Genomic DNA, 16423 nt, shown 5'->3' with positions numbered 1-16423 from the left:
TTACATTGATAGGCACTTTAATAAAGTCCAATTTGGTGCATCTGCTTGTCAAATCTGGCAAAAATGTTTACAAATAAACAGTGAAGACTGTGCTGGCACAAAATTATATATAAACTGTGCTATTAAAAGGCAACAAATAGTTTCATAGTAGTTTTGGTCATAAAAAGTTGCTAAAATGTTTGACCATTATGTATACAAAATATATATTATTCTGGCACATAACACGTCTATAATGAGGTGGTCTTGCATGTGTGGTCTTCACTCACGGTTACCAGGGCTTCTCAACTCGTGGCTCATGTTAGCACAGACTACGGACTCCTACTAGTCCCAAAAGCATGAAGAGTAAACCTCTTCCATGGTTATTTATAACATACTATGAAAACATTACATACTGGCTCTCCCGTGTTGAGGTCGTCCTGTGAACGCTTGGAATCAACTCTGAATATTTTGCATGTTTTCTTGTTTGCTGTGACGTGTGTGCAGAACGTGGCACACCGGCCGTCGTCCCCGGAGACACAGTCCTACGTCTCATATAGACATGGTGCAGAGGATGAACTACAGAAGAAACAAACAAAGGGAAACACATGGAGGTGAAGGTGAAGAAGGTGGAGGAGGTGGAGGTGAAGAAGGTGGAGGAGGTCTATGACCAAAAGCTGTAAAAGCTTCACAGCTGAAGGGGACACAACAGCCAACATGTGCTACTGTGGTTTTATTATATATAAAGGATAGTGTAGGTAGTGTATATTTTGACTGCATTGTTTAACCACTTCATGAAGTGGAAAATCTGAACAGAGATTTCTGGACTTAAAAGGTTCCATTACAAGTAGAGTAGAGGCGACCAGAGCTCATCTGTTACTCGTGAAATGGTACACATGAAAGGTGCTATATAAACAAAGACATACACGACACCTGGAGGGTGGAGCAGACAGTGCATTACCCACAAGTCACTGCAGCATTCACTTACGTCATCATACTGGAAGCTTGCTGCTCCTTGCTGCATGGTATCTCTCCGTCTGAATTGGTCTGCAGAAAAACCCCAGAGGTGTAAATGCCCCGAGAACTTACCCCGTACCCCAACAGCCTTAAACTGGTAGGATGATAGAGGGGTAATTGGTGGAGGACTGTGATAGAGGGGTAATTGGTGGGGGACTGAGAGGGGTAATTGGTGGGGGACTGTGATAGAGGGGTAATTGGTGGGGGACTGTGATAGAGGGGTAATTGATAGAGGGGTAATTGGTGGGGGACTGAGAGGGGTAATTGGTGGAGGACTGTGATAGAGGGGTAATTGGTGGGGGACTGTGATAGAGGGGTAATTGGTGGGGGACTGAGATAGAGGGGTAATTGGTGGGGGACTGTGATAGAGGGGTAATTGGTGGGGGACTGTGATAGAGGGGTAATTGGTGGAGGACTGTGATAGAGGGGTAATTGGTGGAGGACTGTGATAGAGGGGTAATTGGTGGGGGACTGTGATAGAGGGGTAATTGGTGGGGGACTGTGATAGAGGGGTAATTGGTGGGGGACTGTGATAGAGGGGTAATTGGTGGGGGACTGTGATAGAGGGGTAATTGGTGGGGGACTGTGATAGAGGGGTAATTGGTGGGGGACTGTGATAGAGGGGTAATTGGTGGAGGACTGTGATAGAGGGGTAATTGGTGGGGGACTGTGATAGAGGGGTAATTGGTGGGGGACTGAGATAGAGGGGTAATTGGTGGAGGACTGTGATAGAGGGGTAATTGGTGGGGCACTGTGATAGAGGGGTAATTGGTGGGGCACTGTGATAGAGGGGTAATTGGTGGGGGACTGTGATAGAGGGGTAATTGGTGGGGGACTGTGATAGAGGGGTAATTGGTGGGGGACTGTGATAGAGGGGTAATTGGTGGGGGACTGTGATAGAGGGGTAATTGGTGGGGGACTGTGATAGAGGGGTAATTGGTGGGGGACTGTGATAGAGGGGTAATTGGTGGGGGACTGTGATGGAGGGGTAATTGGTGGAGGACTGTGATAGAGGGGTAATTGGTGGAGGACTGTGATAGAGGGGTAATTGGTGGGGCACTGTGATAGAGGGGTAATTGGTGGGGCACTGTGATAGAGGGGTAATTGGTGGGGCACTGTGATAGAGGGGTAACTGGTGGGGGACTGTGATAGAGGGGTAACTGGTGGGGGACTGTGATAGAGGGGTAATTGGTGGAGGACTGTGATAAAGGGGTAATTGGTGGGGGACTGTGATAGAGGGGTAATTGGTGGGGGACTGTGATAGAGGGGTAATTGGTGGGGGACTGTGCCCACAGCGGGGACGTTCACACTCACCGGTCATAGAGCGGAGCTTCACACAACAGGCCACATAGTCATCAAAGTAGATCCTGCCTCCACGACTGTAACGCTTCATGATGCTGTCTAAAACATGAGGACTCAACCTATAGCCTGCAATCAGACCACAAACACCGCAATCAGACACCATCGTATCACAGTGTGATATCACAGTCTTCCAGGGTTAGGGTCACAGGCTTCAGTGTTCTGTATTCTATCTGTATTTCTTCCATTTTCTATATTCTTCTATAGTTGATATTTCTTTTGTGTTCTGTATCCTTTTGTAAACTAAGGTTTTAGAGATACATATAAAAATGTTTATAAGGTTTTTTATTAAGGTGCTCTTACACTGCAAGACTGTGAAAACCATACAGTGCCAGGAATTGACATCCAAATCTGAACAATGTCTGTATATCCGAATAACGTGTGTGTGTGTGTGTGTGTATATAACATTTCTCTTTACTGACAAAGAGAAGTGAACAAAGCATGTTAACCCATCCAATCACACAACAGCTGTCTGCCAGGAATTTCGTTTTGGTTTGGTTTGCTTGGCATAACACTATAATCTACTCTATATTCTGTACTCTATAATCTCCTCCCTATAATCTCCACACTGTATTCTATAATCACCGCACCACCCTCCCTCTCTAACTCACCCAAGCTTGTGATACTCTGGTTCATCTCATGAGGCTCCACAGTGCCACTGCTGTCTCGGTCCACCATCATGAAGTTCTGTTTCCAGCCATTCAGCACGGCAAACAGCTCCTTAAACTCCGTGAAGCCCATCTTGCCCGAATAGTCTCTCTACAGAGGTCCAGTTATGGAACTCACCACTACCAAAAGGCAAATGACACTACGGACACCGTGAACATCTGAGGTTGGCGTGAAGGATACATCCAACATGGCAATCATGATCCTGCATGTGTTCAGGCTGAAAGCTACACACAAAGGGCAGAGTTTAGCTTCATGGAATAAGACATGTCTGATTAACCGGCACGTTTGATTAACCGGCACGTCTGATTAACCGGCAGGGTATTCCGGTCGAATTACATTCTTCAAATATCGCATTTCAAAGCCATTTCTACAGTCAGCAGCCACAGTTTTGTGTTTGATGTCTCTCTGCTTACGCATGTAAGAGCCACAGATCCCAGTCTGAGTGAGACATTTCTGCAGCTCTTCTGCATCCACCTCTCCGTCCTGAAAACACACGGCAACATCATGTCCCTCACGAACACCAATCCACAGTTCACTCAACAGCGCAAATGTCTCAGAGCGTTCTTGTCTAACCTGGCCGGCTATGGCGATGAAATAATTCCACATTGGGTCTTGGGCTGCGGGCGCACTGAAGGCGCCAGAGTAGCTCCCATATCCTGGCACAGGAGGGCAGTGCATAGGGCCCCCCGCCATTGGCATAGGGCCCCCCGCCATTGGCATGCCCCGAGGAGGGCCTCCTGGCATAGCTCCACCATACTGGGAGGGGTGAATCACAACACACATGATGGCAGACAGTATAATTAATAATCATACATGATTAATAATCACACAAATGACATGATTAATAATCATAGAATAGCATGTTAGTCCATCTTCTTGATGCCTGAGCATTTTTACTGCATGAATAATAATAATAATCTTTAATTGTATCGCATACATACATGCAACTCAGTGCTTTACAGAATAAATAAAAAAGAAACATTAAAAAGAAGCAAAGATAAGAAGACAATTAGATAAGATAAGAAGAAATTAAAGATAAAAAGGAAACAAATACAATCAAATTATGTAATAACGTGACAAATAATAAAATAATAGACAACATAATGTAATAAAGTAACTAAGATGGAACAGAGTTGGAGTTTCTTAACTAAAAGCAGATCTAAATAGGAAGGTTTTGAGACTTTTCTTGAAACTATGCAGGGATGAAATGCCTCTGAGCTCTTCAGGAAGAGAGTTCCAGAGCTTTGGGCCATAGTGGCTAAAAGCACCCTCGCCAATCTTTAATTGGCTTTTAGGAATCACCAGTGGATTACTGTTTGAAGACCTGAGAGACCTGACTGGAACATATCTAACCATCATTTCACTGAGGTAAAGAGGGGCAAGACCATGAAGACATTTAAAAACCATCACTAGAACCTTAAAATCTATTCTAAAGCTGACAGGTAACCAGTGTAGTGAGTGGAGTGCAGGTGTAATATGATCTCTCTTTCTCCTGCGGGTCAGAACCCTTGCAGCAGCGTTCTGAACTTATTGGTTATTGGTCAGTATGGTTGATTCAGTGTTGCATGTTCAGAAAAACAGGAGATTGCAAATGTTAGTTTCTTCACACAAGCATTCACTTCCTGTTTCAGATACGTCCTCACCTGTTCCTACATTTTTTTCCTTTTTTTAATCACACCACTGTGATAAAATGGCTTCCCCTGCCCTGAACCGTTGGGTCATGTAGTAACTTCACACAATTCACACTAGTAACCTTTACTCCACACTCACACTAACGCTGACACACACGTTTTACGTATTTTGCGGTCAGGTTCAGACATGTTTTTGATGCTGAAGCTAAGGACTGGGGGTTAGGGGAGTTTCATATTCTCATTCAGCAGAGACGAAACACCGAAATCCTATTCACCCATTTACAGACTGTCCATCAAGCATACACAAAGGAACATGATCAACCACGCCCGGGCCACCCAAACCCCAACACTAACCCCAACACTAACTCTAACCCAGGGGCGCAGACGGGGGGGGGACATGTCCCCTCCAGATTTATATTGACCCCATCCGAAATCTAGCATCTACAAGCATAAACGTATGTATTGTACAGCTTGGTCCCCCTCACTTCAGAATTTACATCTGCGCCGATGCTCTAACCCCAACACTAACCCCAAAACTAACTCTAACCCCAACCCTAACCTCAACCATAACTCCAACCATAACACCGCTCGGTTGGCTTCTGAGCGACGTGTTTGATCTGAGGTTTATCTGAGTAAACCTTCAAAACTCGAACAGCTATCATTCTCATAGCAGCCTTTCTGACAGTATCCGACAGGTTGCATTTTGTCAGACAACCTCGTCTCCTGCTTTTGCAGTTTTCTAGGTTAAAGTAGATATATGACCTTCCAAAGATTGGAGCTAGAGTGTATTTCCACAGAGCAGGAGCAAAGATGAAGAGCGTCGGCCTCATCTTCCTCCTCGTGAAGACGCACGAGTCTCCCGTGGTAGCGATATATACAGAAATATGTACTACATACAGAAATATATAGCTACTATATACGGAAATATATAGCACATACAGATATAAATACAACATACAGAAATATATAGCTACTACATACGGAAATTTCTTCAGTGACATTTACCGGAAGAACATTTTCAAACATTCGACTGCAGGCGTTGTTCCTAACGAACGTGTAGCTATATTTATATATATCGGATCATTTTAAGATCATTTTAGGATATGTAATGAATGAAACAGAAATGTGAACTCTATAACGAGTGAATGCCCAGAGATGAACTTTTCTGCGGTTAAATGGTCCAGTAAGGTTTTAGAGTGGTGCAGGATATACTGCACTGATACATTTAAATATTAACATACACGCATCATTTATTTTCATTTTCAGTGGACTTTCCTACATGCCTGACACACAGTCATGACTCCAGACTCAATTTCTCTTACTCGTTGGGCGTTTTGCTCAGCTCAGTGTATTTAGTGCATTAGCAGGACGATCATTCTACAGTCAAATGACCTTTAGGACAAATTCGAGACAATTTTATACAACTAGCATATAGAAATGGTGTTTTGAAAATAACTCACGCCATATCCTGGATAAGCCATGTCTTAGTATCGCTTTGATGGGAACTTAGAGGCTGCTGTAACTTGTGAGAAATCTGGTAGTGACGGACTTCCTCAAACACTGGATGTGATCCTGACGAGCAGAAAATGCGGAAGCACGTTGAGAGTCCCAGACACTGACCTCCAATTAATAAAATGTTGTTGTTTTTCATAAACATTGGTTTAGGCGTAAGCAGGAATCTCATTATTGTTTTTGCTTGTCTTGTACGCTGCGTTTCGTACCTTAGGTTAAGTCAGTGCTTACCGAGGTAGAACTACGATATCTCGACAGCAGGGGGCGCCAGAGGACGCACAGCGCAGCTCTCGACTATCGCTCTGCCCTTGCGTAAACTCTAAATCCCACCAGTCTTTAATGGTGTAAAGTCATCAGTGATGTCAGTAACGCGTAACTCTAATCTTACCACTTTTTTCGGTAACGAGTAATATAACGCGCTACTATTTCCAGTCCAGTAATCAGATTAAAGATACTTATCCAAATAACTGCGTTACTATTTATATTTTCCCTAGTAAAATATATATTTTTGCTTTCTTCTTGGCTCAGTTCTACTTTTGCGTCTGACCGTAGCGCTCGACTCCGCACGCTGCGCGCGACCCTGTGAGAGCGCGAGCACGTTTTACAAGTCATTTTGTGCAGTGTCCTCCCGTAACGATATGTGGTAGGTAGTATAAAGAAACACCCCTCAAAAACAGGGGAAGCAACATTTACCTGACGAATTTTAATGTTGCACTGTGTTCCACGTTTGAAAAGTGCTGGAATTTTGACTGACATCGCCTACTTTAAAATGCTTGAAATTGTAATGGTATTTCGTTTCACAAGCTGTCTAACTGAACAGTTCGCTTGTATTACATTTACAAATAAATGTACAAATAATACCGCGCAGGTACACAAACGTAATGTCAGGAGATACTGTAGCGACTCCTACTCCTCACGGCGAGTCTTGCCCTTTAAGTGACACTGGGGGGCGGAGCCTGCGCGCGCCAGGGTTGCGTTATCAATAAAGTTTCCCTCCTCGGATTTTTGGATTAAGCAGTTTCTGCCTCGGTTACCGAACCTGCTTCAATACATTGTTACTGTTAAAAATGCACTTCCAACAAAGTGAGTATTGGAAAAATTAATTTCGCTGCTGAATGTAACTACTAAAGTAACTTGTAATCTAACGCAGTTACTTTTAAAATCAAGTAATCAGTAACGTAACTAAGTTACTTTTAAAAGGAGTAATCAGTAATCGGATTACTTTTTCAAGGTAACTTAGCCATCACTGAAAGTCATCATTCTAATGTTAGATGTAGGGACCTTGCAGCACTTAATTTCTTTGACCGATATGAAAACGCAGCATCAGGCAGAGCACAAAACACGAAACGTGGTGTAGCGGGGAAGTCTTTATTGTACCCAGCACAGACAGCATTAGTATGGTGTAGCAGAAAGGTCTTTATTGTACCCAGCACAGACAGTAAAGCTTGATAGCATGGTGGAGACAGCTAAGGTAACGGGGGACACGTCTCTCTCTGATGAACAAGAATTTTCCATTTCCAGTAATTTATTACAACAGACTGATCCTAATTCAGCCACAATGGTGGGCTGAACCATGAATGTTAATTAACATTTGATTTGAACCACATGGAGCTGAACAGGAGGGTTCTGAGTGTGCTCTGGATCTGGTTATGCTGAAGCTCCAGTTCAGAACCATCAACAAACTCGTGGGTTTAGGGTCATAGGTTCAGGGTTGCATGCATTAAAACGTATTTTAGACATTCCCTATAAGGACAGACAGTCTTTATCTGGAGCACATTCCCTCTCCACTGTGCAAATTGTCCAGAGCTACAGTGCCAGATTCAGCTTATACAAGCACGAAACCAAATGCAGACGTTTGCAAAAATATACTTATATAATATACAGATTTTACTTTTATCGATATTTCTACAAAAGCAGAAAACGTACACTCTCTGGGCAGTAATAAAGCGCACAACAAAAAACGGTTCTTTCTGATCAGGATGTGCTCCGTGTTCTGATAACACCAGAGCCGTCTTGGTCCATTGTCATAAAGAACCTTTAGAAATCTCACTGAAGATCGTCAGGCACTACGGCCAGAACTGTGCTCAAAAGCTGTCGCTAAAAACTACACACGTATTCATACAAACAGAAAACCTGGAGCTTATCACAAAATACCGCCCCAGAGTTAATTTTTCAGTGATTACAAAAAGACAAACAAAAAACGCAGATGGTTTTCATTCTAGAAGAAAGTGTGCAGTGTGTTTGCATGGTTGGGCATTAAAGACGCCCGTCGTGAGACAGTGGTGATGTCAGTTAAGAGTGTAGAAGAAATGACGGACAGGAGAGGCACATGGTTCAGAAGGCGGAGCCATCAGGGAAGGGGAGTGGTGCCAGGTTCTGGTCCCGCCCCTCACCCAGAAAAGGAACTCCGACAGCCTCATCATAGTGGCAATGTGGGAAGGCCTCGTCCCCGGGGACCTCTGCGCTGTCGGGGTCCGCTTTCAGGCTGGGCCGCTGCTTATCGGGGAAAGCCATGGAGAAGAGAGCCTCGGGGTCGCACACAAACTTGTACACGTAGCGTTCGCCCGCGACCTGAAGTTCATCCAGAGGTGAAGACGCAGTAGTTCGTGCAAATTCAAACAAACAAAACAGAGAAAAAAAAAGTGTGAGAAGAATCTGCTGGTGGTGCTGAGAATACATGGAAGGAGAGAAAGAGGACACTGGAACGGAACTGGGAGGACTGGAACGGAACTGGGAGGACTGGAACGGAACTGGGAGGACTGGAACGGAACTGGGAGGACTGGAACGGAACGTGCCTTTACCTTCTGCATGATCCCCTTCTCATAGTAGTAGCGCAGTGAGCGACTCAGCTTGTCATAGTTCATGGCAGGTCTGTTCTTCTGAACACCCCAGCGCCGGGCCACCTGTACGCACGCACACACACTCCGTGAATACATGCAGGAAGACCACACCCCCAGATGTGGGCCCCTCCCACAAACCCTGGCTCAGGCAGCCTAACCTCTTCTGGCTCGATGAGCTTGAACTCGAGGCCACGGCCGGTCCAAGCGATAAAGTGACTGTTGGACGGGTCGTCCAATAGCGTGACCAGGAACTGCCAGAGCTGCAGGGAGCCCCGCCTCTGGTAGGGTGGACCCTCCCTAAATCCCACCCCCTCCTGTTTGACCTTGGCATCGGTGTGTTCAGGCACAATGCACGCGTCGTCGTAGTACAGGCTGGGGTCTGCATCATACGTGAGCCCTAGACACACAAAATGTTAGGGACTCGTTAGGGACTCGTTAGGGACTCGTTAGGGACTCGTTAGGGAGTGGGGACTCGTGGGGTTTATGTGGTTTGTCTATTTAATGTGCGTTTGCGCAGTGTCTTGTGCTCGTCGTTGTCCGAGTCGTACGTGTGTTTGAGTGTTTCGTGTTCTATCAGCGCTATTTGTGTTGTACAATAAATGTGACGTTTGGAAGCGAAAACAAGGATTCCTGTCTCGTCTGTTGCCTCGCCCCAGCGTCACACATATATTATGAATTTTTACATGAAAAACTGTAAATAATATATAAAATATATAAAAAATATATTATATTACAAATATTAATTCTAACAATAAAAGAATGCTATAAATTAAAAAAATGCATATTTACTTTCTGAAACGAGAACCAGCATCGCTTGCCTGAGACACTACTCGCCTACATGAGATTGTAAACAACACACGATTGGCTGCTTGCTGGAAAAACAACCAATCAGAGAGTGCTGCTTTGTATCCCAGCACCTGATTGGCTCAGTACAGTGACGCATTGTTTACTTTTCATCTATGTGCAGCTTCCTCGTCTCTGGGTCTGCACGACTTCTACACTCTCGCTCAGAACGTTTCACGTGGAGCATCGTTTGAAGTTTTTTGTCTGTGTCGGTGTTGTGATTATTTACTGTACATGTATTATTATTACACTGTACTGTACAGTAGAGTTATTATTAGCCGTGTTATTATCATTTAACCAGACCACTGAGGTGATATTTTGTCCACTGTACATTTTTTAGGAATTCTAAACTTCTTACAGTACAGTCAAGTAAGTGTAAAGGTACAAAATATGCACAGAACAGTGTGGGTGTCAGGAATGGCAATCGCGCCCGTGACCGCCAGAGGGCGCCATCACCAGAATATTGACCTGCACACCTGACCCTGATCAGCTAACTCACCACACCCTACATAAGGACTCTTCTCACAACTCACCAGTGTGAAGTATTGCCTCCCTGTGTTGCGTACCAAGCCGTGTTACTAATTACTCTGTCTGATATCCTGGTTACTGATCCTTGCTCTGCTCTGTTTGATATTCTCCCTTTTGTGCTGCTGCCTGCCCTCCCTATGGGGTCTGCTTATTGTTTATATTTATATGAAAATCAACGTGTATTACACCTGCGTATGGATCCTTCTCTACCCTCGGGTTCACCACCGTTACAGTGGGAATGGTAATTAGGGGAATGGGAAATGGTTATATTACGTAAAGGTGTGGGGAGGGTTTATAAAGCCTTAATACAGTGTATAAATAATTAAATATACTGCTTCTACTTCGCGGATTTTCGGTTATAAATGAGGGATATATATATACACACACACACACACACACACACACATTTTTACCTTCATTGGCCTTACAGAAGCTTGATGACTCTCTACAGTTCTGCAGCTCTGGAACACAAAGATGAATTCAGTGGTCTACAGAGTGGGTGATACTACAGTAACACGCTGACACAGTCTGACGCTCACACACAGTCTGACGCTGACACAGTCTGACGCTGACACAGTCTGACGCTCACACACAGTCTGACGCTCACACACAGTCTGACACCGACACACGCAGGAGCTCAAGAGCACATTGGAGTTACTAGGATACAAGAGGACGTGCGTTTACATCCCACATCTCACCATCACACACAAGTGGAGAACACAGCACGATGGACGGCTCCAGCACACACACCCGCCCCCACACACACACCCGCCCCCATACACCCCCCACACACACACCCGCCCCCATACCCGCACACACCAACACACACACCCGATCCCACACCAACCTGAGTCAAAGCCAGAGTCTCCAGGCTCCTGTTTGATGGGCGGGTGAGGGTGGTGATGCCGGTGAGTGTGTGTGGTGTGTGTGGTGTGTGTGGCGTGGGGCTCCGGGTAGCACGAGTCCACCATCTCCTGTTTGAACACCTGCGGGGCCACTGGGATGAGCGGTGCGGACATGTGTCGCTGGTAGGGGGGGCGGCGCGGGGCAGCCTGTGTGGGGTAGGGTGTGGGGTAGGGTGTGGTACCGCGCCTGTCCGGCTGACCGAATGCCAAACACGGTTCTGAAAGCTGTCTGTGGAACCTGGAAACACAAGTCACAGACAGCGAAAACAGAGCATGAGTGACTTCACCCGGACAGCTTCATACAAAGAGCAAAGGAGACGTTCAAGGTTGCTATGGGAGATCGGAATAAGTGGGCGGAGTCCTTAAAGAGGTCAATGCGCAAGGCCATAACCAGGGATGACGACGATATCATAACTAGGGCTAAAGACACTGACCGCTCAACGTTACCGCTCAACTAACACAGACAAGGAGCAGAGGGCCCTGCAGCAAACATGGCCGCTGTGCCCAGACTGAATGAGGATGAGAGTGTTGTGTTTATCCTACTGTTCATGAATCTCACACACACACACACACACACACACACACACACACACACACACACACACACACACACGCACAGAAATGCTTAGTAACAGAGAGATGGTTTTTTCCCTCCATGGTGAACCATATAAACGCCGTCATCAAGGATCAAGCAATCCAGGGTTTGATTATTTGTTTTTTAAGTCACGTAGCTCAGGGATAGCATACCTGATAGCATACCTGTGGTCTGTGCTGTAGGTCTGTGCTGTATCTGGATGACTGACAGGTGGGCGGGGCATGGCGAACGCAGGGCTTTGGCTGTGAACAGAGGAGTGTATTCTCTGTTGTGCCTGGCTAAGACATGTGTGGGTGTGGCCAGCCAAGACAGGCAGCTGTTGAGCATGAACTGTGGGCGTAACCCTCCTCTGCAGGGGACGAATCCCTGTGATTTGGGAGGAGTCGCAAGGTGAGACAGGGTTTGAGGGAGGAGTCAGTGATTTGTTGAAGCTGATCAACTTCCTGTCGTAGGCACTGAGAAAGAAATGTGTTTAAAAGACAAACATAAAACCCCCGTCAGTGTTAACACAGCACTAACTCATTAAGAAATGTGTTTAAAACCACGTCAGGGTGATTCACACAGCACCATTCATTAGCAATACAGTAGCAATCTTCAATACAGCAATACTGCATTAAAAAATACTGAATTATTTAAATAAGTGAGAGGTGTGTATGTACTCACACACCTGTAGTTGTAAAGACACTTCTCAGCACAGGGGGACACCTGCGTCTCCTGCCCACAGGGGGACACCCGTGTCTCCGGCACACAGGGGGACACCCGTGTCTCTGGCACACAGGGGGACACCCGTGTCTCCGGCACACAGGGGGACACCCGTGTCTCCTGCCCACAGGGACAGAACTCTCTGCCTGGACTCTTTTCCCTCTTCACTTTTGTTTGTGGAGGACCATGGAACATCACTAAAGCAGAAAACAAACATTCATACATGAATCTACAGAACAGAATCTGGTGTGTTGGACTGATCTGAACAGTCCAGTGTGACATACTGATCTGAACGCTTTGATCCTCATTAATCTACCCTGTACTGGGCTTTTACACATCAAGATGGTTTTTTGTTAAAAAAATGAATCAAATCAACCAAAAAACAAGGAGACACTAAACAGCAACATCAGGGATGACATCACAGGAGACTTGATCTCCATGGAAACAAGTTGTCTTTGCCAAGGCATGGTGAGAGGGAAAGAGGGGTCTGTAATGAGCCAAAATACCTCCCCCCCCCAACACACACACACACACACATACTCACACACTCTCTCTCTCTCTCTCACACACACACACACTCTCTCTCTCACACACTCACAATCTCTCACTCCCTCACTCTCTCTCTCTCTCACACACACACACACACACACACACACACACACACAATCAAACTTATTCAAATGCCAAATGTAAGGGGGGGCTAATAGGAGAAACAACTAGACCAGTGTTCTGCACATAATTAAGTGTGTGTGTGTGTGTGTGTGTGTGTGTGTGTGTGTGTGTGTTTGCGTACGCACATGTGTGCGTGTGAGTGTGTAAGTGTGTGTATTCCAATCCATTAAAATGTCACTTTGCTAAAGACTCTGGTGATTTACAGCACTGCAGTAATACCCTGGGGCCTTTGTAGCTCTTGTGCCACACACACACACACACACACACACACACACACACACACACACACTTATTTTTAATCCAAACTTTCACAGCTGACACACAGAAGTCATGACCTGTGCATAAACATCTGTAGTGAAAACTGGAAGCTACTTACAAAGGCACCCAGGCATCAAGCCCACACAGCGCCCTCTAGTGGCTATGGAGAGCAGTCTGAGACTGCAGGGTGATGAACTAGGTTAACTATACACTTAACCAGACGACAAAATAACTGAATATCAGTCTGGCCTCACTTCAGCATCAAAGCTGACCAATCCAGGCATTAACGTTTTCTAGCAACATGACATGGTTATTAAATCTCTGACCTGGACAGAGAACAGTGGAACTTGCCCTCCAGACCGTGATTAATAATTCATGAAGCACATGTAAATGAGCAACACCATTGGCAGCCCCACAGCCAATGCCATCCCTGCATTCCCGCATGTCCTAGCATCAGATACTCACAGTTATCCGACTGGAAATCAGGAAGAAACTGTTCATCGTCGGGAACTTGTGCTGGAATCAGAGGAGCACCAAGTGTTAGCGTGGTTGTGTTTGGATGAGGCGACTACACTACACAACTAAACCAAACCAAGACACAGAACGAGAGAGACACAAGACACAGGCTCCAGAAACCTCGACTTAGAAGGAAACAAAGCCAGTCAGACCCTTACAACTACCAACAGTTATTTAATGCTGTGGAAGCCACAGATGAAGACAGTGTGTGTCAGTCATTCGGCGGGTCTCTGCAGCTCAACGGAGACTCACCTTCGGCTATCCAGATCTCCTGTAGCTGCCTCAGGTCCTGGAAGAGCTCTGGGGAGCACAAACGAGGTGTCAGGCCCGTACGTGATAGTCACATGGCCTGGGCTTTCATGTGAATGGTGCTGCTGCCAGTGGTTCTTTACCTTCTGTGTCCTGTGCCAGCGCGCTGTGCAGACACTTGCGCTTCCTGTCAGACTGCAGCCGGCCGGTGGACTCCGCGTGGCCCTTCTGAGAACACAGGCAGCAGGGTTTAGCAGCAGACGGCACTCGCAATGCCCAGCAGGGCAGCAGGGGTGTGTATTCTTCAAGAAACGAGGGGAAGACTTGGTACTCACGTTGGGCAGGACCAGAAACGGGACTTGCTGGTCGTAAAAGCCACTCATGCTGCAAATTCACTCGTGTGGCCGACAGACTGGGGCAGTATGAGGGGAGAGAGAGAGAGAGAGAGAGAGAGAGAGAGAGAGAGAGAGAGAGAGAGAGAGAGAGAGAGAGAGAGTTGGGGGAAGGTGGGTCCTCTCACGCAGGATCTCACCTCCTGACAGGTCCTGGTGTGGGGAGAGAGAGGGAGAGATGAGGCTTGGCCAGCTGTCCACCAACATCCCAGCGTCGACAGCACAACAGCAACTGTCCCTTTGATCTGGCCACGTTTGTGTGAAGGCACACGGAGTCCTCGAGCGCGCGCCACTCTCCTCACACTCTCCTCGCGCTCCGTGAAGAGCTCGCGCTCACACCACACAATTAAAGCCGCATGGTACAGACGAGAGGTCTTACATAATCACACACAGCCATCTGTTGCCCAGAGAGCCTCTCTTACTGAACTGAGAAACGAGGAATTCTGCATATACAAATGAACAAATTACTCAACTTTCCTTCTTAACTATATAACATTACGCAGTAGCGCCGGTATTTCACATTAGAGCCACATAAGCAACACGACACCTTGTAAGGACACTGGGAATAAATGCTGACCTCTGTTTCACTCACGTGCATACTTTCCCTGACGCAAGTACCATTAACTGTTTTACTACCACAAAGCCAAGAGACAGCGCTGCAGATTTTTAGAGCTGCTGGCCAGAAAATATGATGTAGCCTAATTAAGAAGTCATATATTAATGTTACTGCTTCCTCTAGATTATCTCAACTTCTTATATGTACCTGAGCGTGTACACCTATGCGGTGTAATTGATATCCAAGAAAAAAAACTCTTTGGCCAAGTAGAGACATACAAACTACCACATTTAAGTTTGCTTGGAATGTTTTAAACATCTGGTTGAAGGTGTCAGGAAAGGGTTAACTAAGATTCTTTGAGTTCAAGAAGTTCGGTCCCGTCTGTCTCCCGCTACGGCTCCTCTCGCCCGTTCTTGTTTTTCTCAATGAAGTGTAATTTGATACTTGGTGCGCGCCGAGAAAAACCCCATCAGATCAGACGCCCCATTCATACAGATACACGGCAGCGAGGACCTTGACCAAGACCAGAAACTTCCACGTCTGATTATATAGACCACAATATTCATGCAGAGCGATGTGTTTGCGTTAAGAACAAAACGTTTAAAATATTGTGTCATAAAATGGTTGCCCCAGATTCGCACAAAGAAAATGGCGTTCGCTCCAAAAGCCTGAGGATAAAAACTAAGGTTAACTCTACAAGTAATTTCAACTTTGTTAAAAAATCAAATTCAAGATCTGAATGACTATAAAAACTACGCCAAACCGTCGCAAAACATAGGTAGTATTAGGTTATGCAAACATACTCACCTTTCAACAATTTACGCCTTGATATAGAAAAACAGAAACAAAAAAAACACGCAATTTATTAAAATCCCAAGAAAACCACGACGCGCAGAGACGCCGCTGCACTCCGCGCGTACAGACTCAATATTTCTCAATGGATTCACTTGGTGTTCTGGAGGGTCGCGTTTAACGCTGGGACGCACGATCATTGGACAGCTCCTCACGCCCGTCACGACAGCGACCAATGGGGGCTCGCATTTACTTAGGTATGTATTCGGCCGCCGGGAGCCAATCGTTGTGGGAACCGTCCCTGTTTTTATGAATGGCTGGGTTTCATTCAAGAACCAGATGTTTCTCCAGCGTGAACACTGTTTTAAAGGGCGAGGCACACAGAACCATTTTTTTGCGTATCTTAATGTT

General features: G+C 45.9%; 2 protein-coding genes across 4 annotated transcripts; both read right to left on the bottom strand.

The window, feature by feature from the left end:
• Positions 1 to 6482, bottom strand: gca (grancalcin). Of its 2 annotated transcripts, none has more exons than XM_076992608.1 (9): positions 6374 to 6482; positions 6113 to 6224; positions 3595 to 3777; positions 3435 to 3504; positions 3202 to 3245; positions 2964 to 3111; positions 2308 to 2421; positions 965 to 1023; positions 1 to 555 (listed from the first exon to the last, which is right to left on the bottom strand). In XM_076992608.1, exons 2-9 carry the CDS (start codon positions 6131 to 6133, stop codon positions 529 to 531), a joined length of 666 nt encoding a protein of 221 aa, XP_076848723.1. In that variant the 5' UTR covers positions 6134 to 6224; positions 6374 to 6482; the 3' UTR covers positions 1 to 528. The 2 variants fall into 2 exon arrangements, with proteins under 2 accessions (XP_076848723.1, XP_076848724.1); XM_076992609.1 differs by having other exon boundaries at positions 6396 to 6413.
• A 1047-nt stretch (positions 6483 to 7529) lies between these two features.
• Positions 7530 to 16154, bottom strand: etv5b (ETS variant transcription factor 5b). 2 transcript variants are annotated; one of them, XM_076992655.1, is made up of 12 exons: positions 16028 to 16154; positions 14608 to 14817; positions 14416 to 14500; positions 14276 to 14323; positions 13973 to 14023; positions 12543 to 12774; positions 12028 to 12330; positions 11223 to 11518; positions 10789 to 10836; positions 9163 to 9401; positions 8966 to 9067; positions 7530 to 8735 (listed from the first exon to the last, which is right to left on the bottom strand). In XM_076992655.1, exons 2-12 carry the CDS (start codon positions 14653 to 14655, stop codon positions 8499 to 8501), a joined length of 1689 nt encoding a protein of 562 aa, XP_076848770.1. In that variant the 5' UTR covers positions 14656 to 14817; positions 16028 to 16154; the 3' UTR covers positions 7530 to 8498. The 2 variants fall into 2 exon arrangements, with proteins under 2 accessions (XP_076848770.1, XP_076848771.1); XM_076992656.1 differs by having other exon boundaries at positions 12040 to 12330.
• Between the last annotated feature and the right edge of the window lie 269 nt (positions 16155 to 16423).

Source organism: Brachyhypopomus gauderio, unplaced genomic scaffold (genome assembly GCF_052324685.1).
Source record: "Brachyhypopomus gauderio isolate BG-103 unplaced genomic scaffold, BGAUD_0.2 sc95, whole genome shotgun sequence".
In the NCBI taxonomy this organism is placed as follows: Eukaryota; Metazoa; Chordata; class Actinopteri; order Gymnotiformes; family Hypopomidae; genus Brachyhypopomus; species Brachyhypopomus gauderio.
This window is presented reverse-complemented; position numbering and strand designations above follow the sequence as displayed.

Excerpts from the sequence above, each read along its gene's own strand:
- etv5b (XM_076992655.1), bottom strand. The coding sequence starts at position 14,655 with ATGAGTGGCTTTTACGACCAGCAAGTCCCGTTTCTGGTCCTGCCCAAC. Across the intron at positions 11,519-12,027 it reads GACCACAGGTATGCTATCAG|GTTCCACAGACAGCTTTCAG; the intron begins GTATGCTATCCC and ends TTGTGTTTCCAG. Across the intron at positions 9,402-10,788 it reads CTTCTGTAAGGCCAATGAAG|GGCTCACGTATGATGCAGAC; the intron begins GTAAAAATGTGT and ends TTGTGTGTCTAG.
- gca (XM_076992608.1), bottom strand. The coding sequence starts at position 6,133 with ATGGCTTATCCAGGATATGGC. Across the intron at positions 3,778-6,112 it reads TGGCTTATCCAGGATATGGC|TATGGTGGAGCTATGCCAGG; the intron begins GTGAGTTATTTT and ends CACCCCTCCCAG. Across the intron at positions 1,024-2,307 it reads GAAGCTCCGCTCTATGACCG|ACCAATTCAGACGGAGAGAT; the intron begins GTGAGTGTGAAC and ends GTTTTTCTGCAG.